The 23,623-nt window shown below is 65.5% G+C and overlaps 1 protein-coding gene across 1 annotated transcript; it reads left to right on the top strand.

The window, feature by feature from the left end:
* Positions 1-5,081: 5,081 nt before the first annotated feature.
* Positions 5,082-22,722, top strand: EPS8L2 (EPS8 signaling adaptor L2). Its single transcript, XM_074273627.1, is given in 23 exon segments — positions 5,082-5,269; positions 7,896-7,960; positions 8,058-8,113; positions 9,620-9,684; positions 10,542-10,703; positions 11,146-11,295; positions 12,170-12,249; positions 12,367-12,500; positions 12,672-12,748; positions 12,974-13,100; positions 13,315-13,403; positions 13,882-13,956; positions 14,200-14,348; positions 14,451-14,565; positions 14,725-14,788; positions 15,655-15,714; positions 15,808-15,820; positions 16,262-16,361; positions 17,641-17,760; positions 19,436-19,541; positions 20,083-20,263; positions 20,469-20,601; positions 21,865-22,722. Coding segments are annotated over 22 exon segments (2,178 nt in total). The 5' UTR covers positions 5,082-5,269; positions 7,896-7,916; the 3' UTR covers positions 21,943-22,722.
* The last annotated feature ends 901 nt before the right edge of the window (positions 22,723-23,623 follow it).

Here is a 23,623-nt window from a genome sequence, read left to right as displayed (position 1 = left end):
GTTAAAGTGGCCGGAGACTCGCTCTCCAGGGTCCTCAGCGCCCTGGTACCAGCCCTGCCTGCTCCTCTCTCTGCCTCTGTCCCCGGGTGAGAACCGGGGAGGGACAGGAAAGCTCCAGTCACAGTGCCAGGCTCGGCCCCCCCGGGGCAACGGACCAGCAGGAGGAGCCAGCCTGAGCCCAGGAGCTCCCAGGCTCAACCACAGGCAGCCGGGGCGGAGGCTGGAGGAGCCACGAGGAGGAGCACTGCAGGTCTGGAGGAGCACCCGGAGGGCGGACAACCCCGTGATCCTGGGGGGCATTGGCCATCAAAGGCATGAGGCAGGGTCTCCTACAAGGAATGAGGAGTTGCTTGGATGGGGGGAGGGAGGGGCGCTCCCTACAGTAATGGGGACGTCAGGAAGGATTGGGGGGGGGACAGTCTGGGACAGCTGGAAGGTCAGCAGGGAGCTGGAACAAGAAAGGAAGATTTGAGGCTCCCCCCGGAGATGGCTGGTGAGATCCCCCAGGGAAGTGGTCTGGGGGAGGAGGGCGGGGGCTCTATGGCTGGGGAGCAGAGGGGAGAGACTGAGGAAGAAGGGGAGTGGAAACCTTGGGGAAGGGGTTTCAGTGGAATAGGGGCAGAAGCCAGACCAGGGGAGTTGGGAGAGTGGGAAAGGAGAGGGGAGTGTAGTGACCTCCAGGAGGTCAGCTGAGGGGGGCAGGATGGAAGGGACGGCTCAGCCTTGGTCACCGCAGAGGTCGGCTCGGAGGAGGGGAGAAGGGCTAAAGGCGCTCGAGCCACGGGAGAGCTTGGCAAGCGGTCGCGTTGTGTTTAAGGGGGCCCGGGGCCCTGGCTGAGATGGTGGGGAGAGGGGCAGCCCCAGGAAACCTGAGGAGGTTGGGGAGGGTGACCATGGAAGCCGTCTCTGCCCCACTGTGGCCCCCTTGAGGGCAGAGGCTTTTTGTGCCCCTTCGGGCAGCTCCCCCCTCCCTCCCCCCCCCCCCCCGCAGAGGGAGGAGTGGGATGACCACAGAGGTGGTCAGGGAAGGTCAGCAGAGCTCAAGATCACCGATAGGAACGGGGGAGCAGGGGGCTTGGGGGAATAACTCACTACCTGGCAAAAACTGCTGGGAAAATTGGAAAGTAGGCCCTGACCTCACACCCTGTACCAAGATAAGGTGGAAATGGGTTCATGATCTAGACAAAGTGAGAGGAAAAGCAAATTAGAACATGGCATAGTTTCCCTCTCAGCCCCGTGGAGGAGGAATTTGTGACCAAAGGAGAACTAGAGATCTTGATCACAAAATAGAAAATTTTGATTACATCAAATTCAAAGGCTTTTGTACAAAAACTAACACGAGATTAGAAGGCAAGTAACCAACTGGGAAAACATTTTTACAGTCAAAGGTTCCGATAAAAGCCTCATTTCTAAAATATAGAGAGAATTGACTAATTTATAAGAATTTAATAAGCCATTCTTCAATTAATAAATGGTCAAATGATGTGGACAAATTTCAGATGAAGTTGAAACCATTTCTAGTCATATGAAAAGGTGCTCTACGTCACTATTGATCATAGAAATCCAAATGAAGACCCCTCAGATACCACGACACACCGTCAGGTTAACTGAGATGGCAGAAAATGGTAATGATGAATGTTGAAGGAGCTGTGGGGAAACTGCGACACTGATACATTGTTGGTGGAGTTGTGAACGGACACCAGCACTCTGGGAGCAATTTCATCTAGCGGCGTCTCCACTGGGCTTCTATCCCCAAGAGATCTTAAGGAAGGGAAAGGGACCCACGGGCAAAAATGTAGCAGCAAGAAACTGGCACCAGTGGCGGCCCATGAGCTGGGGAATGGCTGAATAAGTTCAGGTATATGAACGCTGTGGAATATTATTGTTCTGCGCTCCCACATTCCCTCCAAGCGAACAGAGCCCAGAGATCACCGTACACAGCAGGATTGTGAGGATCACTCCTCGTGGGTGTGGCTCTCCGCCAAGGACTCGATTCCTACCAGTTTCAATGATCTTGTGATGAAGAGAGCCACCTACACCCAGAGGAAGCACTGTGGGAACTGAGGGTGGACCACAATATAACATTCTCACTCCTGTTGTTCCCTTGCATTTCCTTCATTTTTTTTTCATTTTTGATCTGATTTTTCTTGTGCTGCAAGATTATTGAATAAATATGTATACACGTATTGGACAGCTTCAGAGCCAATAGGAGATGGGGAGCGGTGTTTACAAAGGTTCTAGAGCCTCGGGGGGGAGCTACAGAGGTTCTAGAGCCCCTCTGCAGCAAGCATATAGGTTCAGAGTTTCTAAAGCCCTTCTGCAGGGCGGGGCGGGAACAGATTAAAAGCTTCTAGAGCCCCTCTGGAGGAGGGGGGCAGGTTAGGAGTTTCTAGAGCCCCTGGAGGGGGAGCTACAGAGGTGCTAGAGCCCCTGGGGGGCTACAGAACTTCTAGAGCCCCTCTGAGGGTGGACAGGTTAAGAGCTTCCTTCCCCCATGAACCAAATCAGTTCCAATAGAGCAGTAACGAACTGAACCAGCAACAGCCAGCAGCAGAACTCTGGGAGATGACTCTGACCCACTACAGAGACTTTCCAGTCCCTCTCATTTTGTCCGCCTGCATTTCGGATTTCCTTCACAGGCTAATTGTGCACTACGTCAAAGGCCGATTCTTTTTGTGCAGCAAAACAACTGTTTGGACACGTGTACATATATTGTATTTAATTTATACTTTAACATATTTAACATGTATTGGTCAGCCTGCCATCTGGGGGGGGAGGGGAAAAATTGGAACAAAAGGTTTTGCAATTGGCAATGCTGGAAAACTACCTATGCATAAAATTTTTGTAAAAATTAAAATTAAAAAAAATAGGTTAAAAAAAAAAAAAAGTTTCCCTCCCCATGGTGGGCTGGGGTGAGCCACAGAGCTGCTAGAGCCCCCTGAGGGGGTCGGGTTAAGAGCTGCTAGAGCCCCCTGAGGGGGTCGGGTTAAGAGCATCCAGAGCCCCCTGAGGGGGTGAGGTTAAGAGCTGCTAGAGCCCCCTGAGGGGGTCAGGTTAAGAGCATCCAGAGCCCCCTGAGGGGGTCGGGTTAAGAGCATCCAGAGTCCCCTGAGGGGGTTAGGTTAAGAGCATCCAGAGCCCCCTGAGGGGGTCGGGTTAAGAGCATCCAGAGCCCCCTAAGGGGGTTAGGTTAAGAGCATCCAGAGCCCCCTAAGGGGGTTAGGTTAAGAGCATCCAGAGCCCCCTGAGGGGGTCGGGTTAAGAGCATCCAGAGCCCCCTAAGGGGGTTAGGTTAAGAGCATCCAGAGCCCCCTAAGGGGGTTAGGTTAAGAGCCTCCAGAGCCCCCTGAGGGGGTTAGGTTAAGAGCATCCAGAGCCCCCTAAGGGGGTTAGGTTAAGAGCATCCAGAGCCCCCTAAGGGGGTTAGGTTAAGAGCATCCAGAGCCCCCTAAGGGGGTTAGGTTAAGAGCATCCAGAGCCCCCTAAGGGGGTTAGGTTAAGAGCATCCAGAGCCCCCTAAGGGGGTTAGGTTAAGAGCCTCCAGAGCCCCCTGAGGGGGTTAGGTTAAGAGCATCCAGAGCCCCCTAAGGGGGTTAGGTTAAGAGCATCCAGAGCCCCCTGAGGGGGTTAGGTTAAGAGCCTCCAGAGCCCCCTGAGGGGGTTAGGTTAAGAGCCTCCAGAGCCCCCTGAGGGGGTTAGGTTAAGAGCCTCCAGAGCCCCCTAAGGGGGTTAGGTTAAGAGCCTCCAGAGCCCCCTGAGGGGGTTAGGTTAAGAGCCTCCAGAGCCCCCTGAGGGGGTCGGGTTAAGAGCATCCAGAGCCCCCTGAGGGGGTCGGGTTAAGAGCATCCAGAGCCCCCTGAGGGGGTCGGGTTAAGAGCATCCAGAGCCCCCTAAGGGGGTTAGGTTAAGAGCATCCAGAGCCCCCTAAGGGGGTTAGGTTAAGAGCCTCCAGAGCCCCCTGAGGGGGTTAGGTTAAGAGCATCCAGAGCCCCCTAAGGGGGTTAGGTTAAGAGCATCCAGAGCCCCCTAAGGGGGTCGGGTTAAGAGCATCCAGAGCCCCCTGAGGGGGTGAGGTTAAGAGCTGCTAGAGCCCCCTGAGGGGGTCGGGTTAAGAGCATCCAGAGCCCCCTAAGGGGGTTAGGTTAAGAGCATCCAGAGCCCCCTAAGGGGGTTAGGTTAAGAGCCTCCAGAGCCCCCTGAGGGGGTCAGGTTAAGAGCATCCAGAGCCCCCTGAGGGGGTCGGGTTAAGAGCATCCAGAGCCCCCTGAGGGGGTCGGGTTAAGAGCATCCAGAGCCCCCTAAGGGGGTTAGGTTAAGAGCATCCAGAGCCCCCTGAGGGGGTTAGGTTAAGAGCTGCTAGAGCCCCCTGAGGGGGTCGGGTTACGAGCATCCAGAGCCCCCTAAGGGGGTCGGGTTAAGAGCAGCCAGAGCCCCCTGAGGGGGACGGGTTAAGAGCATCCAGAGCCCCCTAAGGGGGTCGGGTTAAGAGCAGCCAGAGCCCCCTGAGGGGGTTAGGTTAAGAGCTGCTAGAGCCCCCTGAGGGGGACGGGTTAAGAGCAGCCGGAGCCCCCTGAGGGGGACGGGTTAAGAGCATCCAGAGCCCCCTAAGGGGGTTAGGTTAAGAGCTGCTAGAGCCCCCTGAGGGGGACGGGTTAAGAGCAGCCAGAGCCCCCTGAGGGGGACGGGTTAAGAGCTGCTAGAGCCCCCTGAGGGGGACGGGTTAAGAGCTTCCCTCCCCACGGTGGGCGCGCTGCGGAGAGCTGCTAGAGGCGGGGCGGCCGGCGGCAGTCAGTCGCACTTGTGCAGTGCCCGCTGCGGGCTCCCCCGCAAAGGTGTCCCGGGGCGCATGGGCACCCCGCTGGGAAGGCGGCGCTCCGCCCAAGGTGGCCCGGGGCTACCTCCGCGTGCGCGCCCGCCTCCCCCCGCTTCCCATTGTTTTTCCTCTTTCCTCCCCGACCTTCCTTCCCCGGCGGTGGCAGCTGGCCGCCCCTCCCGGGCCCTCCCCAGCTGGCTGGGCCAGGCTTTCCGGTTACACAGTAACCTGTTGCTCCGGTTCTCGTCCCACCTCCGCTTGCCCCTCCCCTCCCGCCCCCCTCCCTCCCGCTCCTTGGACCAGACAGCCAGCGCAGCCCTCCGCCTGCTGCCTGCCTGCTGTGCCCCCCGCCAGTCCGCTCGGCCGCGGGGGTGAGCGCTAGCGGAGGGAGAGCCGGCCCGGAGCCCGGGAGGACGGGGATGAGCGGGCAGTGACCGGCGAGCCAGCGGGCACCAGGTGAGGCCGGGCCCTCCGGGCTCCCCGGCTGCGCCGGACCTGGGGAGGGGGCGGAGGAGCAGGGGAAGCGCGGGCGGAGAGCCGGGGCAGCCGCCCCCGCCCCTGGCCACCCGAGTGGGTGGGCCCTGCTGTGGGCCCCGGGCTGCTCCCCGATGCCCTAGTGCGGCTGAAGGTGGGCCCCGGAGGACCTGGCTGAGGGCTGCCCGTGGCGAAGGTCAGAGGACGGGGCCGCCGGGAAGGGCCCCGTGGGAGCCACCCGAGCTGGAGGGCCCCTCGGCTCTGTGACTCAGTTTCCCCACAGGGTCCCGGCAGGTGGCCGAGGGGGGCAGGGCCCCCCACGGTGCCGGTTCTGCCCGAGGCTGTCACAGCCCCTCGGACCCAGCTGGGTGTGACGGCGGTGGGGTGCATGGGATGTTATTTTTAAGTTGGTTCCCCGCCCCCTGGTCCGGGGCTCTGGGCCTAGAGCGGAACCCAAACATTTCTCTGCGTCACCAAGATGGGAGGGGGCGGAGCAAGGAAGGTGGGGGGCAGTTCCTGCGCAACAGCCCCGGGATTTCCATCTCAGGGTCCGCATCCCTCGGAGCCCACCGTGGGCGTCCCAGGCTAGGGGGGCAGGGGCCGCGCACTCCCTTCTCCTTGCACAAGGTCCACCCAAGCTGTTGAGCTACCCTTTGACCCCCTAGCCGTGGGAGCCCCAGGGGCTTGGAGTCAGGGTTCAAGTTCAGGTCCCGGCAGGGCTCTAGGCTGGGAGAGGGTGGGGCTCCGGCCCCTAAGGTGGCCCCGTCAGGTGCCCTGCCTCCTCCCTTCTGATGGGGCTCAGCCTCCCCCTTAAAAGGAGTATGGGGAACGCCTTCCCACACAGGGAAACCAAGGCCTGGGGCAGGTGGGGATCATTCAGTTGTTTCAGTCCAGCTGGCTTGCCATCCCCTCCCAAGCCCATTTTACAGATGAGGAGACGGAGGCAGGCAGAGAAATGGCTCACCCAGAGTCCCACAACTGGGAAGTGTCTGAGGCCAGCTCCTAACTGGGAGGCGAGGCTGCCCCTGGGCCACGCAGTGGGTGGATCAGCCCCTGGGCCTCCTGCCCAAACAGCAGGTCCTTGGGGAGGGGGAGGCCGGGCCCAGAGCACCCAGGGGTGGAGGGCTGCGCAGGGGTCCGGGAGCCCCTCTCTCTGCTCCCAGCTCCCGCTGTGGACCTCCGCCTCCGTGAGGCTGCCCCGGGGAGAACCTGGGCCCAGGAGGGCTCCGGGGGCTGGCCCTGGGTCCTCCAGAGGGGGTCAGCCCTCTGCCCCTCCCCCTCTCGGCAGAGGCCAGCCTGCTGTCCCCCTCCCAGAGGCCCCAAGAGAGCCTGTCCCAGCCCTCGCCCAAGGTCACCGGCGTCTGCGGCTGGGCTGGAGTTTGAACTGGGAGCTGGCGGGTGGCATTCCGCTGGCCTGTTTTGCTGCCTCTCCCTGCCCAGGTGGGGCAGGTTCTGGGCGCTGCCCTCTTCCCCCCCCCAGCCCTGCCCGGGCTGCCCTTCAGGGAGCCCCCAGACTCTCTTGCCAATGGGGCACACAGGAAGGGAGGAACTGGCTAGCCCTGAACCTCCCTCGCTTTGTCCCCCTTCAGAGGTCGGGGACCCCACGGGGCCCTGCCTCTCCCTCTAAACTTTGAGGACCTTGGACAGGCTCCCCCCGAAGACCTCCCTGCAGGCCCCACCCTGACGCCCTCTGGGAGGGTGATATGGGCTGGGGGCGCCTTCCCTGAGCCCCAGCACGGAGGAGCCCTTCCCCATGGGGCCCCAGGCTCGGGCAGGGGGCGCCGAGGGTCCGAGGCAGAGTTGGGGGGGGGGCTGGCGGCGGCGGCGGGCATCCCGTCCCTGGGGAATGTCTGGAATGTGTGGGCCCGTGCTGGGTGAGCCCCGAGTGTTTGTTCTCCGGGATTGCTGGCCAGAGCGTGCGCATGTGTGCGTGGGGGGGCACAAGTCTGGGGGAGGGGAACGGGGGGGGGGCCTCATAGACACTCCCTAGATGGGAGCGGGAACGCCAGGGGATCAGGGCGCGCTCACACACGCCAGTGTCTGCAAGCATGGCCGCGTACCCTGAGCTGGTGCAGTCTGCTGCCAGACCTGGGCCTGCCACGGGGCCCTGGGGACCCTGGGAGGATTTGGCCAGGAGCCCTTTCCTGGACTCTCCCGCCTTCTGAAATCCCCTGGGGAAACCGGAGGCATTTAATAAATGCTCATTGACTGGAAGGGACACATTCTTCCTGACCTCCCTGGTGAGCAGCTGTTATTCAGCTGGGAAGAGCTCAGGGTGGAGTAAGCATTCATTCAATGACTAGCTCTCCAGGAACCCCCATTTAACAACTGGCTCTCCAGGAACCCCCATTTAACAACTGGCTCTCCAGGAATCCCCATTTAACAACTGGCTCTCCAGGAATCCAGTACACCTGACACATTTGCAGAAGTGTAATTAGCATCACTGAGGTCTTCTTGGGTCCAGACAAACGGTCTCACTGAGCGGAGTGGTGGATGGGAATCCCACACTGACTGTTTAACAACCAGCTCTGGGTCCCAGCGGCGGGGGCGGGGGTGACAGAAGCCGCCACGGCCAGCTCCTCAAGGGCCGTCCCTCCCTCTCTCCCAGCTGGACAGCTCCCAGGACGCCATGAGCCACTTAGGAGCCCTGAGCGCCGGTCCCAGATCGCCCAAGTGAGCAGGGCTGGCCGGGGGGTGCGGGGGTACGGGAGGAGGGGGCGCGGGGGGAGGGGGGAGGGCAGGAGCCCAAGGCGTCCCTCTCTCCCCGCAGCGGCAGCGTGGGCCACTCGGACGGGCTGGCCAGGCTGAGCGCCAAGGACCTGTACGGTGAGGTCGCCCCCCTCCAGGCCCTCAGTCTATTGGGAATGGGCCGAGGCTCCCTCAGGGGCGCCCGGCTGCACAGCAGTCTCCTGTGGCATAAGGGGGGGGGAGGGAGGCAGGGAGGGAGGGGGGAGGGGACAGCCATTTGTGGAGCCTGGTCACTGGAGATACAAAGGCCTTCAAGGCCGGCCGGGCGGGAGGGAGCTGCCCGTGGGGGAGACAAGCTGTGGAGCGGGCCGGGGGGCTGCTGAGAAGCGGGACTGAGCTGGGACCCACCCGAAGGCCAGGAGCCAGTGCAGCCCCCAGTGCCCCTGCAGGGCGGGCCCGCTCTCCCTGGGGGCTTCCCTGACGGCGGGGCTCCCAGACCGGCCGGACCCAGGTGTCCTCAGCCATGTAAGGGGAGCCGCCTTCACTTATTCATTAACCCGGCTCCCTGGGGCCGCTGCTTCCAGAAGCAGTTGCAACCAGATCCCCGAGCGTCTGTTCATTCTTGTCTGTCTGTACCCCCCCCCCCCCCCCGAGAGGGGGAGGGAGCAGGGAGGGTGAGGGGGGGCAGGTCTGGCCTTTGGTCCAGCTGCAGGACTCAGGGGGCAAAAGATGGCGGCTCCCCGGGGGCTGCCACGTCCTGGGGGGCCCCAGCCCAGGAGAAGGCTGCCGTGGGGGGGCGCCCCTGGGGGGGGGCGGTGTTGGCGCAGGCTTGTGGCTCCTGGCCAAGAAACGGGGAGGGGAAAGGTACGACTCCTTTGGGTTCTGGACTAATTGTGGTCCCAATGCAAATGATATGAAAAGGGCGCAGCTGGGCCCCCACGGAGGAGCTGGGAGAGGGGAGCCACGGAGCCCTGGCCACCCCTGCTTCTCCGAGGGGCGGGGCCGGCCCTGTTTCTGGCTCTCCCCCCCCCAGCCACAGTGAAGGACAGGGCCCTCACATCCCGGCCTTTCCTGGGGACCGCTCCCAGCTCAGGCTGATAATGGCTCTTGACTCAGCCCCAGCCTGCTTTCCCAGGCTGAGCCGCCTCTCCCCTGGCCCGAGGCCTTGGGAACTGGGGAGACCTGCCCCTCCTGCCCTTCCCCACCCGCTGCCCGCCGCCCAGTGCCCGCCGCCCAGTGCCCACTGCCACCCAGTGCCCACCGCCCTTGCCTAGTGCCCACTGCCCATCCCTCAGTGCCCAGTGCCCACCACCCAGTGCCCACTGCCACCCAGTGCCCATTGCCTAGTGCCCACTGCCCATCCCTCAATGCCCACTGCCCACCGCCCAGTGCCCATCACCCAGTGCCCACTGCCCACCGCCCAGTGCCCATCGCCTACCGCCCAGTGCCCACTGCCCATCGCCCAGTGCCCACTGCCACCCAGTGCCCATTGCCTAGTGCCCACTGCCCATCCCTCAATGCCCACTGCCCATCACCCAGTGCCCACTGCCCACCGCCCAGTGCCCACCGCCTACCGCCCAGTGCCCATTGCCCATTGCCCAGTGCCCACTGTTAAGGCCCAAGGCTCCCGTCTTTGTGTTTCAGAGCAAAGGAAGAAATACTCCAACTCCAACGTCATCATGCACGAGACGTCCCAGTACCACGTTCAGGTGAGGGGGCTTCCGCCCCTGGGCCCCCCAGAACTTCCTCAGAAAACAAGTCACCAGAAAAGGGGGAAATACAGGCCCGACGCAGAGGGCGGCGACTCGGGCTGGAGGCCCGGGAATGCCGGGGTCTCCCGCGCCTGGAAGGGGGCAGAGCTCTGGGGAGCTCCCGGCCCTGGGGCGGCCTCAGGCCCGGGGAGGAGAGTGAATCACCAAGGAGACCGGGGACACGGAAGTCAGGCCGCGGTGTGAGGGGAAAACCCCGGCCCTGCCACCCTCAGCCTCCTGCCAGGCTCGGGAACCAGGAACACAAAGCCCGGTGACCCCACCAAGGGTTCCGAGCAGGCGGTTAACCAGTAACCCGGGGCAGGCCCAGGCCGACCAGAGCCAACTTCCTGCCTGGCAGCTCAGCTGCCCCTGCGGCCAGGGGTCCAGAGGTCCTCGGCCTGTCTCCCCCCACCGATGTCCCTGTGCTTTGGGGCAATGGGGGGCCTGGGGTCCCGCTCCCCCACCGCATCCCTGTACTTTAGGGGGGGGGCTGGAGGCCCCTCTGCCGGAAGGCTCGGGCCTCTGGGTGCCAGGGAGAGAGGAGGCCAGTGCCCCTGGACAGGGGTTGGGGGCCGAAGCCGCGGGTCCCCGGGGACCTCCCCCCTCTATTCCGACTAGCAATGAAGGGGCTGGTCGGGAAGGGCGGCCGAGGGGCTCTGGAATACAGAAGCTGCCTCCCCTGCAACCTGAAGGGGAAGAGGATAGGAGGGGGAGGGGGCAGGGCCGCCAGCTGCGCGGAGCCCCGCCCCTTTCTTCCACCTGGCCCCTCCCAGATGCCCCTCCCCCGGCCGGCTCACAGCCCCCTCCCCCCTCAGCACCTGGCCACGTTCATGATGGACAAGAGCGAGGCCATCGTCACGGTGGAGGACGCCATCCGCAAGCTGGTCCAGCTGAGCTCCAAGGAGAAGATCTGGACCCAGGAGATGCTGCTGCAAGTCAACGACTCCTCCCTGAAGCTGCTGGACTGCGAGTCCCAGGTAAGGCCGGGCAGGGGGCGGGGGCGGGGCTGGGGAGGCTGAGGGGGGCCCAGGGGAGGCTGAGGGGGGCCCAGGGGAGGCCAAGGGGAGCCAAGGGGAGGCCCAGAGAAAGGCCCAGAGAGAGGCCCAGGGGAGGCCGAGGGGGAGGCCCGAGGGGGAGGCTGAGGGGGGCCCAGGGAGAGGCCCAGGGGAGGCCCAGGAGAGGCCCAGGGGAGGCCGAGGGGAGGCCCAGGGGAGGCCGAGGGGAGGCCCAGGGAGAGGGGAGGCCCAGGGGAGGCCCAGGAGAGGCCCAGGGAGGAGTTAGGGTCAGCCTGCGGGGCCTGGGATTTACGGGGGGCTGTAGACACGGGCAGTGGGCGCGTCCTCCGTGGGCCCGCACCTCATCCCCGCTCACGCCCCGGGAGTCTGGGGCCGAGCGGCGCTGAAGGCGGGCCCCTGGCAGGAGGAGCTGGAGCACTTCCCGCTGGGCACGGTGCAGCACTGCCAGACCGTGCTGAACCAGCTGCGCTACCCCTCCGTGCTGCTGCTGGTGTGCCAGGACTCGGAGCAGCACAAGCCCGACGTGCACTTCTTCTACTGCGACGAGGTGGAGGTGAGCCCCCGCAACCGCCGGGACCCGCGTCCTCGCAGCCTGGGAGCCGGTGCGGACCCTGCCGACTTCCACACGGAGCGGGCGGCGCTTCCTCTGGGGGCTCCCTTTCCTCGTCCCCAAAGGGAGGGTGACGGCCCCTCCCTCCCCAGCCGCTGCGCTCTGGGGGGGCCTGACGGGGGCGGGGCCGCCATGGGGCTGATCCCAGGGGGCGCAGGGAAAGGCTTCCAGGCCGAGGCGGGGGGCGCCCTGCGGGGCTCAGGCTCGAGCTTTCGGGAGGAGCCGCGGGGCAGCCCGGCCTGGGGGAGTGCGGAGCTCGGGGGCTGGGGTGGCGCAGGAGAGGAGGGCGAGGCCCGGACACAGGAGTCCTCGGGAAGCCCGCTGGGCAGATCCCCGACGGAGCCCACCAGGAGTTTCACAAAGGAGGAATCCAAGTCACGTGGCGGTCATTCAGTCCGGCTCCCGGGGCCGCCCCACTGCCCTCCGCCCGGAGAATAGAGGGGGGCCGAGGGAGGGCTCAGACTGAGCAGAAGCTCCGAGGGAGGAGGAGGAGGACACGCTGGGGAGAGAGAGCCCGGCGGCCACGGGAGGCGGCCACGGGAGGCGGCCACGGGAGGCGGCCACGTGGCCGGGGCAGCCAGCGAGGGCCACCAGGGGCATCTGGACCTGGGGTCATGTGGATGTGGCCCCAAGAAACTCCTTCTCCGGCTTCAAACCAGCCCCCACCTGGCCCTTCCCCTCCCAGGAGCCCCGCCCTCGCACTCCTGCAGACCCCCACTTCCAGCCCACTCCCGCGCCCCGCTCACATTCACCCTCACCCCAGCGCCCCCTTCCCTCGCCCCTCCCCACCCTGAATTGGCTCCCTGCCGCCCCCCAGGCAGAGCTAGTGCACGAAGACATCGAGAGCGCGCTGCTGGACAGCCGGATGGGCAAGAAGATGCGGCCGCAGACGCTCAAGTGAGGAGGAGTCTGGGAGGGGGCGCTCTGGGCGGGGCTCGCGGGGGAGGGCAGGAGGAGGGGTCGGGCGCTCCTCCGGGAGGAGCCCCGCCCGCGACCTCCCCGGCTGTCCCCCAGGGGCCACCAGGAGAAGATCCGCCAGCGCCTGTCCATCCTCCCGCCGGCTCAGGGGCCTGCCCCCATCCCCTTCCACCGGGACGCCGGCGGCCCCAAGAATCGCGTCGCCGCCCCGGTGCCCCCCAGCGGGCCAGGTAGAGACGGAGCGGCCGCGGCCGTTGTCCAGGGGCTGCCCCTCCCTCCTTCCCTGGCAGCCGGCCCAGCCCTGACACCCCCCCCCCAGGTCCCCATGGCGTTGCCCCCCAGTGCTTCCTCAGGGTGGGGACTGATATCCAAGGGGCTCTTCTTCCCCCCCCCCCCCCCAGATTATGGGCGAAGAGACTCCGGCTCTCAGGAGGAGGAGCCCAGGGCTCTCCTGGCCCAGAAGATTGAGAAGGAGACGGTGAGTGGCAGGGCCCAGACCTCCGCCCCCAACCTCCCCTGTGGAGGGGCCGGTGGGGTGGGGAGGGGCTCCCCCATGAGCTGGGGGACCAGGCTCCTTGTGAGCTAGGGGAGGGGGCCGGCGGGGTGAGGGGGGGGGGCTGAAGACATTCAGACCCCTTCCCTGGAGGGGGGAGGGGGCCACCCTGGGGAGCTGGGCCAGCCTGAGCCTCCCGTGGCCTTCCAGCAAATCCTCAACTGCGCCCTGGATGACATCGAGCTGTTCGTGGCGCGCCTGCAGAAGGCGGCCGAAGCCTTTCGGCAGCTCAACCAGAGGAAAAAGGGCAAGAAGAGCAGAAAGAAAGGGCCGGCAGGTGGGGGGCTTACCTGCAGTAGGGGGTGCCCAGGATGACAGGGCTCACCCGCAGTGGGGGGTGCACAGGTGGGGGGCTTACCTGCAGTAGGGGGTGCCCAGGATGACAGGGCTCACCCGCAGTGGGGGGTGCACAGGGTGGGGGGCTCCCCTGGAGTGGGGGGCAGGGTCCTGCCAGGTGCCCCCTCACACCTCCCCTCTCTTCCCTCCCCCAGAGGGGGTCTTGACCCTCAGGGCCAGGCCCCCCTCCGAGGCCGACTTTGTCGACTGCTTCCAGAAAATGAAGCTGGCCCTCAACCTCCTGGTGAGCACCGCCCGGCTCCCCTCATGGGACCCGGGGTTCTCCCCCACCCCCGCCTGTATCTGCCGTGAGGGAGGCTCACGGAGAACAGGCGCCGCCCCAGGGCCCCGGGAGGGTGTCCCCTTCCGCCGTCTGCGGGTCTTGAGGGGTCAGAGAGAGAGCAGAAGCCCCCCGCCCCTCTGTGCAGATCTCCCGGCGGGTTGTCCCACTTCCCCCTTCCGGCTGCTGGGCACACCCCCTCCTCATTTCCATTCCCGGGGTCTCCTGCCCTGCCCGGGTCCCCTGGAGCAGACTCCGGGGTCTTTTCTGAAAGAATGATTTACCTGCCCCAAAAAAAAAAAAAAAAAAAAAGACTTACCTGTACCTCCCCCGCCCGGGCCTCCCCAGGGGGAGCCCCATGTCCTGCAGCTGTTGCGCTCCCGACCCCCGGGGTCTGTGGCGGGGGCTGGGCGCCCCCCATCAAGCACTTCCCTTTCTCCAGGCCAAGCTGAGAAAGCACATCCAGAATCCGAGCGCCGCCGAGCTGGTCCACTTCCTCCTGGGCCCCCTGGAGCTGGTAACTAAGCCCCCTGGGGCTGGCGGGTTTGTGGAGGAAGAGGCCCCCGAGGCCGAGGGGCAGAGATCCCTCCCCACACGCCGCTCCCCCCCCCCCCCCCCCCCGCAGCCAGAGCTAGACTCGCGGCCAAGGGGAGGACTGGCGGCCTTGGCCGGCCCGGGGTCCGAGCCGGTCTGAGCCCTAGAAAACGGGAGCGGGGCTCCCGCGCCCGTGCCCTGAGCCCCTGTGTCCGGCCGCTCCTAGATCATCAACAGCTGTGGGGGCCCTGACATAGCCCGCTCCGTGTCCAGCCCGCTGCTGTCCCGAGACACCGTGGACTTCCTGAAGGGCCACCTGATCCCCAAGGAGATGGCGCTCTGGGAGTCGCTGGGAGAGGCGTGGACCCGCCCTCGGTAGGGCACCTGGGCAGAGCAGGGGGGGAGGGCAGAGGAGGGGGCAGCCAGAGCCGGGCCGCCCTGCCCCTCACCACATGCCCCCCCTCTGTGTCCCCCCAGAGCCGAGTGGCCTCGAGACGCCCCCGTGCCCCCCTACATTCCAAAGTTCCACATCGGCTGGGAGCCCCCGCTGGACGTGCTGCAGGGGGCCCCCTGGGAAGTGGAAGGTGGGGCCGCTGCCGGACGCTGAGGTCAGTCTGACCGCGACGCCCGGGGCGGCTCTTCTGGACTGGATCCATCTGCAGGGATGGGGCTGGGGAGGCGCCTGAGCCAGGCAAAGCAGCCCCACAGGTGCGCCCCCGTAACCCCGCCTCTCCCTCCTGTTTCCCCGTAGCTGGGCCCGGCCAACGGGCTCCCTTACCGCCATTCCCTGAGGCACAGCCCGGCCCCGAGCCTGCGCCCCCCGGAGACGGCTTCCCGCCAGGGGGCTCCCCAACACCAACAGGTACCCCACGCCCCCCTGCCTGCCCGGGGATGACGGGCAAACCCAAAGCTCCTCGGCCGGTAACTGCTCCTGCAATAAGGGGCCGCTGCCACGAGGGGGCAGTAGCCGCCTTGGTTTGCCCAGACCTGCCCAGAGCTCGGCGGGGGGGATTGTGAGCCCCCCCCCAGAACTGAAGTCTGGCAGCTCCCGCCTCAGAGGGCGGCCCGGCCTCCAGCTCTGGGGGGCTCCCTGTGGCTGGGGGAGTGACGGGGGTCCTCAGAGAGAGGGTCCCCGAGCCAGGCGGGGGCCTCCCAAACCTCTGCCGCCAGAAAGGGGGGAACCAAGTTCTGATGGGAGCCCCCCAAGAAGGAGCAGTCGGGAGACCTCCCACATGCCCTTGCTCCCGGCAACCTCTGGAGGCCTCCCCCCCTCGCCCTCCCCTCATGGTGCTGGTAACCTTGGTGCTCAGCTGAGGGGCTGCTTAGCAGAGCCCAAACACCCCGGCCGTGGGAGCGGCAGGCGCAGGGGAGCCGGGGTGCCCGCGCCGGCGCACGTGCGCCTTCTTCCAGGCCAGGAGCGGGGCCCAGGCTCGGGAACCCGGCCCCTCTGCCCGGGGCCCCCAGATCTGGCCGGGATCAGGCGCCACCCAGGCCTTGCCCCGCAAGCTTCCACTGCGCGTGCCCGAGGGGCCCGGTGCCCCCGCTCGGATCTGCTCCGCCCCGCGTTCGGCCCTTTCCTGCCCTTGCAAACGGGCTGCCGGGAGCATTTGGGGGGGCGCTATAGACTTCTCGGGGTGAAGGTCGGTTTCTTCCAGAATAAAACTGCATTAAAATAAACTAGAAAACTCCCCATGACTAGTCCCAGCAGACATCTTCCCTCCTGGCTTCTCCTCTTCTCACGGCACTCGGAGACTTCAGAAGAAGCCCCCGCAAGGAGACGGGGACACTTTGGGGTCTGAGATACCCCGCTCCAGAGAGTCACCTGGGCTCTTAGCCTCCAGGGGCTCGTCCGAGAAGGGGAGCCCCCCCCCCCCCCCGTCAGGGACCTGAACGGTGACCCCCTGGGGTCTCCAGTGACGGCAGGAGAATTTCCTGGGGGACTTAGTAACCTCTCCCATGTGGAAGCTTCTCCTTCAGAGGGTCAGATGGGGGCTGCTTGGGGCCTCCTGGGTTCTGTTTCTCTGGTGAGGGGCCTGTGACGTGGACTATCTCGGTCTGCCCGAGGTGCTAATGAGGAGCAAGGGCCCAGGCCCCGGCTTCTTCGGCCGCCGCCTCCTCCTGCCTCCCGCCTTCCGTCTGCTCGGGAGGCCCAGCGGGGCTGACCCACTTTGGGCTCCTACCGTTCCCCGGCAGCCCCGCCGCCGCTTCCGTCGCTTCTGTCTGCCGGCCCGCAGGCCGGAGCTGGGGGAGAGCCCCTGACCAGCTCCCTGCCCTTCTCTGCACAGGAGATTCGAGTCCCCGACCATGGCCAAGTTCGCCAAAATCCGTTATGACTTCACTGCGCGCAATGCTAACGAGCTGTCCGTGCTCAAGGACGAGGTTCTGGAGGTGAGAGGCTCCGAGCCCTTCCCTGCTGGGCCGGGGGGTGGAGGTGGCCCAGGGCCTCGGGGCAAGAGGCTGGGAGAAGATGTACGGGCCCGCACCTGCCATCGGCAGGAGGGGGAGGCCGGGGGATGAGGGGGGAGGGGGAGGCCGGGGGATGAGGGGGAACAGTCAGTGTGGCGGGAGGGGGGAGGCCGGGGGATGAGAGGGAACAGTCAGTGTGGCGGGAGGGGGAGGCCGGGGGATGAGGGGGAACAGTCAGTGTGGCGGGAGGGGGAGGCCGGGGGATGAGGGGGAACAGTCAGTGTGGCGGGAGGGGGAGGCCGGGGGATGAGGGGGAAACAGTCAGTGTGGCGGGAGGGGGAGGCCGGGGGATGAGGGGGAACAGTCAGTGTGGCGGGAGGGGGAGGCCGGGGGATGAGGGAGCGGGAGGAGGGGAAACACTCGGCATTGGGGAGCTTGTTGCTCTGCCCTCGGCCTCCCCTCCTGCATTTGAGACCTTCCATGGGAAGGGAACTTCCATGATTGAACAGGAGCCCCAGGGATGGAGCCCTCAAGCCCCTTCTGTGCAGCAGCCAAGAGGGTGGGGGGAATGAGAGAAATCCCGGTCCCCAGAAGACAAAGGAAGGGGCGCAGGCCGGAGCTCGGCCAGCCCAGCACATGTCCGAGGGGTGGGGACGGGGCAGAGAAGGGCGGGAGACCTCTGGAGGCTCCTTCTTGGGCCGCTCGCTCCCCCAAGCTTCCCCAGGCTCCCCTGTGGCCCAAATCCAGGCCATCAGCTCTGGGCTTAGTAAATGAATAGCGTGGAACGGGTGGGGGGGAGCACAGGGGCTGACGCGCAGCGAGCCCAGCCTGGCTTAGCAGGCGGAAGGGAGCCTGGGAGGGGGCAGCCACTGCTGGGGTGAGAGTGGGCCAGAATCGCCTTGGGCCCCCCTCCCATCCTACTTCTCCGGCCCCAGCAGACCCTGTGGATGTCGGGGTGGGGAGGGCCGGGCCCCTGCTGGACCCTCTGCAAGGGCGGCTTCCCTTCCGGGGCGGCACAGCGGATCGTTCCGGGTTCTAGTCCCGGATCCCTGCGGCCTTCCCCTTGGCCTCCAGCAAGTTCTCCTTCCTATCTGGTCTCTGCTGCTTCCTCTGCAAAGCGCCCGGTGGTCTCTAAGGACCCCTCCTGCGCCGGCCCGGCCCCAGGAGGTGGGACCCCTCAGGCCAGTCCGGGCCCACGAGGTGGCCGTGGCTCTCCGGTAGGAAGGAGGTCCGTCCGGGCTGACCGGTACCGTCCGCCCAGGTGCTGGAGGACAACAAGCAGTGGTGGAAGCTGAGGAACCGCAGCGGGCAGGCCGGCTACGTGCCCTTCAACATCCTGGACGTGATCAGCGCAGAAGACGCGTACGCCCTAAGTGAGCAGGTGGGGAGACGCGGCCCTTTCTTCCTACGGGGTGGAGAGCGCGGGAACAGAGCAGGGCCGGCGGGGAAGGGGAGCCGGAGGGGCGCCCGAGCCCAGCCCTGAAGGGTGATGGGGACTCGAGGAGGCAGAGGGGAGGAAAGGACATTTCTGGTCTCAGCAGAGGCTGAAAGCTGAATGGGGGGTGCATGGGGGAAGGGAGAAAGGAAGGAGTGGGGCAAGCTGGGCTGGGGGGGCTCAGAGAGCCCACACCGCCTGGCGCCATCTCCTGGGGGAGCAGAGACCTCCTCCAGGGGCCCGGAGAACAGCCTCAAAGGGACCCCTAGGGCAGCAGTGACCCTGGCCCCGCCCCAGACGGCTGGTGGAGGGGCCGAGTGAGGGGCAGGGGAGCCATCTACGGGGCAGCTAGAGATGAGGGCAGGGAAGGCGCCGGACGAGGAGATGGAGAACCGGGGGAGCCGAGGAGCTCAGCCAGCGGGCAAAGGGCCCCGGACAGTCCTGGGAGTCATCCCGAGAGCGCCCCAAAAACCAGCAGGGGAGAGCATCCAGAGGCCCAGAAGCAGGGACCGAGAAGGGCCCTGCGGTCACGTGGCCGAGAAATCCCAGGCAGCTTTGAGGCAGAGCCTTCAGTGCAGGGAGAGGGCGAGGGCTAGTCCGGCCGGCTGCAGGCGGGGAGTGGAAGTCCGCGGCCGTGTCCCGATGCTCAATGCAAAAGGGGGCGGCAGAGTGAGACAGAGGCCTGTGGAGGACGGGGCGGGCGGACACTTTGGCAGGCACCGAGAAGGCGGCAGATAAAAAGCGGCTAATGCTGAACAAGAGGAAGCAAAATGGAGGTAGAGAGAGGAAGAGAGAGACAGAAATGGAGAGACAGAGAAAGAGACGGAGAGAAGAAGAGAGAGACACAGAGACAGAGAGAGGAAGACAGAGACAGAAATGGAGAGACAGAGAAAGAGACGGAGAGAAGAGAGAGACACAGAGAGAGAGAGAGGAAGAGAGAGACACAGAGACAGAGACAGAGAGAGGAAGAGAGAGACACAGAGACAGAGACAGAGAAAGGAAGAGAGACACAGAGACAGAGAGAGGAAGAGAGAGACACAGAGACAGAGAGAGGAAGAGAGAGACACAGAGACAGAGAGACAGAGACAGAAATGGAGAGACAGAGACAGAAATGGAGAGACAGAAGAAGAGACAGAAAGAGAAACAAAGAAACAGAGACTCATTTATTAAATTTTAAAAAATACATTTATTTCTTCTCCCTCCTACTCCACTATTTAAAAAAAGGCAATCCCAGCCCTGCAGAGCCCTACATGGAGCTCCAGGCCAGCTAGAGGGACGCCTCTGGCCAGGCCAGCTCTCTCCCGGGGTGTGGTGGCTTCCCCTCCCCCACCCCGCCTTTGGGTGCCAGGCCCTGCCCTCAGCAGGGAGCCAGAGGCCAGAAGTCTAGGGAAGGCAGTTTGTTGGCTTAGTCCTGGACAAGGCCAGGAGGGGAGGGAGAGGCCCGGGATGGGGAGGGAGGGGGTCCTGGAGCCCAGGAAGCAGGAGCTCCGCCTGGAGTCCTAGGGCCCTGGGCAGGGCCGGCCCCACTGCTCACTCACTCTCCCAAAGCCCAGAATTTGCCCAAAGGCCCGGAACCCCCAATCCCAACTCAGCAGGGCCTGGCCCTCTCTCCCTCTGCCAGGACACCCAGAAGTACCGAGGAGACCTGAGTCCCCGAGGCCTGGGCCCCGCCAGCCCCTTCCACAAGCTGCCCCTCAGCTACCCCGGGGACAAGGACGCCAAAGAGCGTGAGTCACTGAGGAGGGGGCTGCAGGACCCGGAGCCCGTGACTTCTGCTTTCCTGGCCCCAGGCTCCTCTTCGGGGAGACAGCTCCAATGAGGAGCGATAGTCCGCCCGGGGCACTGGGGGGTGTCGAGAGCGGCAGTGGTCAGTGAGGGAGGGGGCTATGGGGGCGCAGGCTGCTCAAGAGAGAGGGTACTTGGGTTTCCCCATACCCATACCTGTGCTCGCCCATGCCCACACATGCCCTTGGGGAAACTGAGGCTGAGCTGGGGGGGAGGCACGTAGGAGACAGGAGCCCCAGGCGCCCCCTCCACCCTGAGTGTCCTCAGGCTACTTGGAGACGTCCTTGCCCTTTCTCTCCCAGGGCTTTCCTTAACCCCCAAGCCTGGGGTGGGAGGGAGGCTGGAGGAGACCCCCAGGTAGAGAAAGGGCCCGGGGGCTTAGCTCCTGGGGGGGTGATGGAGGGCAGTGGGGGCGCCAGTGTGAGGGTGTTGGGCCCCTCCCCCCCTGAGGCCCAGCCCCAGCCCCGCTCTGGGTCCTTACAGAGCTCATCCACCACATGGACGAGCTTAACCACGAGCTCATCAAGAAGATCGCCAACCCCAAGGGGCAGCCTCCCCACAGGAACTTCCGGGTCGAGAGGAGCAGGCCCGCGGCCCCGCTGACCTATGGCTCCAGCGCCCAGGAGGTCCGGCTGTGGCTGGAAGCCAAGTCCTTCAGCCCAGGGTGAGTCCCGGGGCGGCGTGGGGGGGCCTTGAATGCCAGACTGAGCCCTTGGAAGTGGTTGTGCCGTATGAGGAAGGCCACAGAAGCAGATGGGAATGGTACCCGTGCCCATCCGTGCCCACATATGCCCCATGCCCGCCCTTGCCCACCCGTCTGGACGCTGAGAGCCCCACCGCCACCCTCACCCTGTGCCCCTTCCTCCCAGGATTGTGGAGCACCTGGGCATCCTGACGGGCGCCCAGCTCTTCTCCCTTAACAAAGAGGAGCTGAAGAAAGTGTGTGGGGACGAGGGTGCCCGCGTCTACAGCCAGCTGACTGTGCAGAAGGGCCTCCTGGAGGTCAGAGCCCCTGCGGCCTCAGCCCTGCCCCCCCCAGTGCCCGCTGTCTGTCTCTGCTTCAGTCTGTCTGTCCTCTTCCCACTGGGTGCAGAGCTTCCTCAAGGCTCCAGCCCCAGGCAGTCCTCCCCATCCCTTCCCCCCTCTCTTCTCCTCCTCCTCCTCTCCTCCTGTCCTCCCCCTCCCCCTCTCTTTCTCTCCCTCCTCCCTCTCCTCTCCTCCTCCTCCTCTCCTCCTGTCCCTCCCCCTCCCTTCTCTCTTTCTCTCCCTCCTCCCTCTCCTCTCCTCCTCCTCCTCTCCTCTCCTCCTCCCCCTCCCCCCTCTCTTTCTCTCCCACCTCCTTCTCCTCTCCTCCTCTCCTCCTGTCCTCCCTCCTCCTCTCCTCCTGTCCTCCCCCTCCTCCCTCTCCTCTCCTCCTCCTCCTCTCCTCCTCCTCCTCCTCCCCTCCCCCTCTCTTTCTCTCCTCCTCCTCCTCCTCCTCTCCTCCTGTCCTCCCCCTCCCCCTCTCTTTCTCTCCCTCCTCCCTCCTCTCCTCCTCCTCCTCTCCTCTCCTCCTCCCCCTCCCCCCTCTCTTTCTCTCCCTCCTCCCTCTCCTCTCCTCCTCCTCCTCTCCTCCTGTCCTCCCCCTCCCCCCTCTCTTTCTCTCCCACCTCCCTTCTCCTCCTCCTCCTCCTCCTCTCCTCCTGTCCTCCCCCCTCCCCCTCTCTTTTTCTCCCCTCCTCCTCCTCCTCCTCCTCCTCCTCTCCTCCTCTCCTCCTGTCCTCCCCTCCTCCCTCTCCTCTCCTCCTCCTCCTCTCCTCCTGTCCTCCCCCTCCCCCTCTCTTTCTCCCCTCCTCCCTCTCCTCTCCTCCTCCTCCTGTCCTCCCCCTCCCCCTCTCTTTCTCTCCTCCCTCTCCTCTCCTCCTCCTCCTCTCCTCTCCTCCTCCCCCTCCCCCTCTCTCTTTCTCTCCCTCCTCCCTCCTCTCCTCCTCCTCCTCTCCTCCTGTCCTCCCCCTCCCCCCTCTCTTTCTCTCCCACCTCCTTCTCCTCTCCTCCTCCTCCTCTCCTCCTGTCCTCCCCCTCCTCCCTCTCTTTTCTCCCTCCCCCTCTCCTCTCCTCCTCCTCCTCTCCTCCTCTCCTCCTGTCCTCCCCCCTCCTCCCCCCTCCCTCTCCTCCTCCTCCTCCTCCCCTCTCCCCCTCTCTTTCTCTCCCTCCTCCCCTCTCCCTTCTGCCCCTCCCAGCCCCCTGGCCAAGCTGAAAGCTCCGGGGCCTTCCTTTCCCCTGCAGAAGAACCAGGCCGGCTCGGAGCTGGAGGAGCTGCTGCAGAAGTTCCAGAAGAAGACCATGGAGGAGGGCCAGAGCTAGGCCTTTGGCGGGGCGGGAGGGGGCGGGGCGGGCCCGGCTCGCCTCACGATTGGGTGAAGTATTATCTTGATGTTCCCGCTGCTTTCTGGGAGGCCTCCGCCGCCGCCCCCCCCCCCTCCTCCTCCCCTCCCTTTGCCTTCCTGACCACGCTGCTGCCTTCTGCTTTGGGGCCGGCCCCCCCCCCAGCCCCGCTCCCGCCCTCTGGACTTCTCCGGCGTTTCTGGGCTGGCCCGGCTCCAGACACCGCGAGCTCCGTCCCCCCCTTCTCTGTGCGGGGCTTCCCGGCCGTGGTTCACCCGCGGCCCCCAGACCCAGAGCCCCCTCCAGCTCAGGCCTCCCTCCCTCCCACCGGGCCCGGGCCCGCCCCCGCTCGTCTCTGGGGTCCGGCTGCCTGCTCCCGCCCGGCCGCAATTCAGAATGACAGCGAGGGGGCTGCCCCCGACCCCCCCCCCCAGCCTCTTCCTGGTCTCGAGCTCCCCCATGCGGCCTGGGAGCCCCTCGTGCTCGCCCTCGGGCCCTGGGGCGAGGCCGGCACCCGCGGGCGCTGCTTTGGGCCTTGAGAGGATGCGGCCGGGAGGGTTTGTGGGGAGGGGCCCCCAAGATGGCGGTGGCGAGGGCGTCCTGCCGCAGCCGGCCGGTATTAGTCCCGATCCAGCCCCTGGATCCCCCGGAAAGTGTCCCTGCAGCCGCCACCGCCCGGAGGCTGGGCTGGACCCACTGGGCCCGGCCCGGACCCCAGCGCCGGCCCCAAGGAAGAGTCATTAAAAATGCTGATCCCCTGCGCTGGCTCTCTGTGTGCTGGGGGGGGGGGGGGTCTGTCTGACCTTGGAGCCATCAGGCCTGCTCTGGGACCAGCAAGGGGGAGCCGGGGGGTCTGCTTCCTCTCTCTACATGGGCACCCCTAGGCGACCTCGCAGGGGCCTCCAGGGTCTGAGGTCAGGGCCGGGCTGGAAGGATGGACTGGGAGGAAGCCCGCCGGAGCCGGGGCAGCTCCTGCGCCCCCGGCCCCATCCTCCAATGACCCGGCCCGGCTGACCCTTCTTGGCCAGCTCCTTTCCTGCAATAGGGCCTCAGGGTGCTGAGGGGGCAACCCAGGAGGGTCGGGGCGGTTTGGGGGAGCTTCCTCCTGAGCTGAGGCCCACTGGTGGGGGTGGGGAGCCAGACACCCTGGCGTTCTCAGCGCTAGAGGTGGGGGGCTCAGCAGTGCTCCCCACCCCTCCTCCCCAAAATGCCCACAAAGCAGGCCCAGGGGCCGTATTTCCACAGCGTCCCTGGTGGGGGCTTCTGGGCCGGACCCTGGGCTGAGTTCAGACCCTGCCCCCAAGGAAGTCATGATCTGGGGGGGGGAGACCCTCCCCATGGTGGGGGGGGACCATGTAGAGGTGCCTGGTCTGGGGAGCCAAGCAGTGGGGGAAGCTTTGTGCCCCCAGAAGCCACCATGGTGCTGAGAACAGTCTCAGAAGGAAAAGGAGGGGAGAGTGGGGCAGCGGGGTGGGGGGGCACAGAGTGGGGGCCCCTTTCAGGTCCCTTAAAGGGGCCAAAGCTGCCCCCCCCACTGGGTGTGCCAGGCTCATGCCCTGGGCCTTGGCTTTGCCCAGCTTCATCCTGGGGGGCAGAAGCCAGGGGCCAAGGTGGGGGAGAGGGGGAGATGGGGAGGGGGGGTCTGTCCTGCCGGGAGAAG

The sequence above is a fragment of the Sminthopsis crassicaudata genome, chromosome 6 (assembly GCF_048593235.1).
Source record: "Sminthopsis crassicaudata isolate SCR6 chromosome 6, ASM4859323v1, whole genome shotgun sequence".
In the NCBI taxonomy this organism is placed as follows: Eukaryota; Metazoa; Chordata; class Mammalia; order Dasyuromorphia; family Dasyuridae; genus Sminthopsis; species Sminthopsis crassicaudata.
Note: the sequence above shows the minus strand (reverse complement) of the source record. Positions and strands in the feature narration are given on the sequence as shown.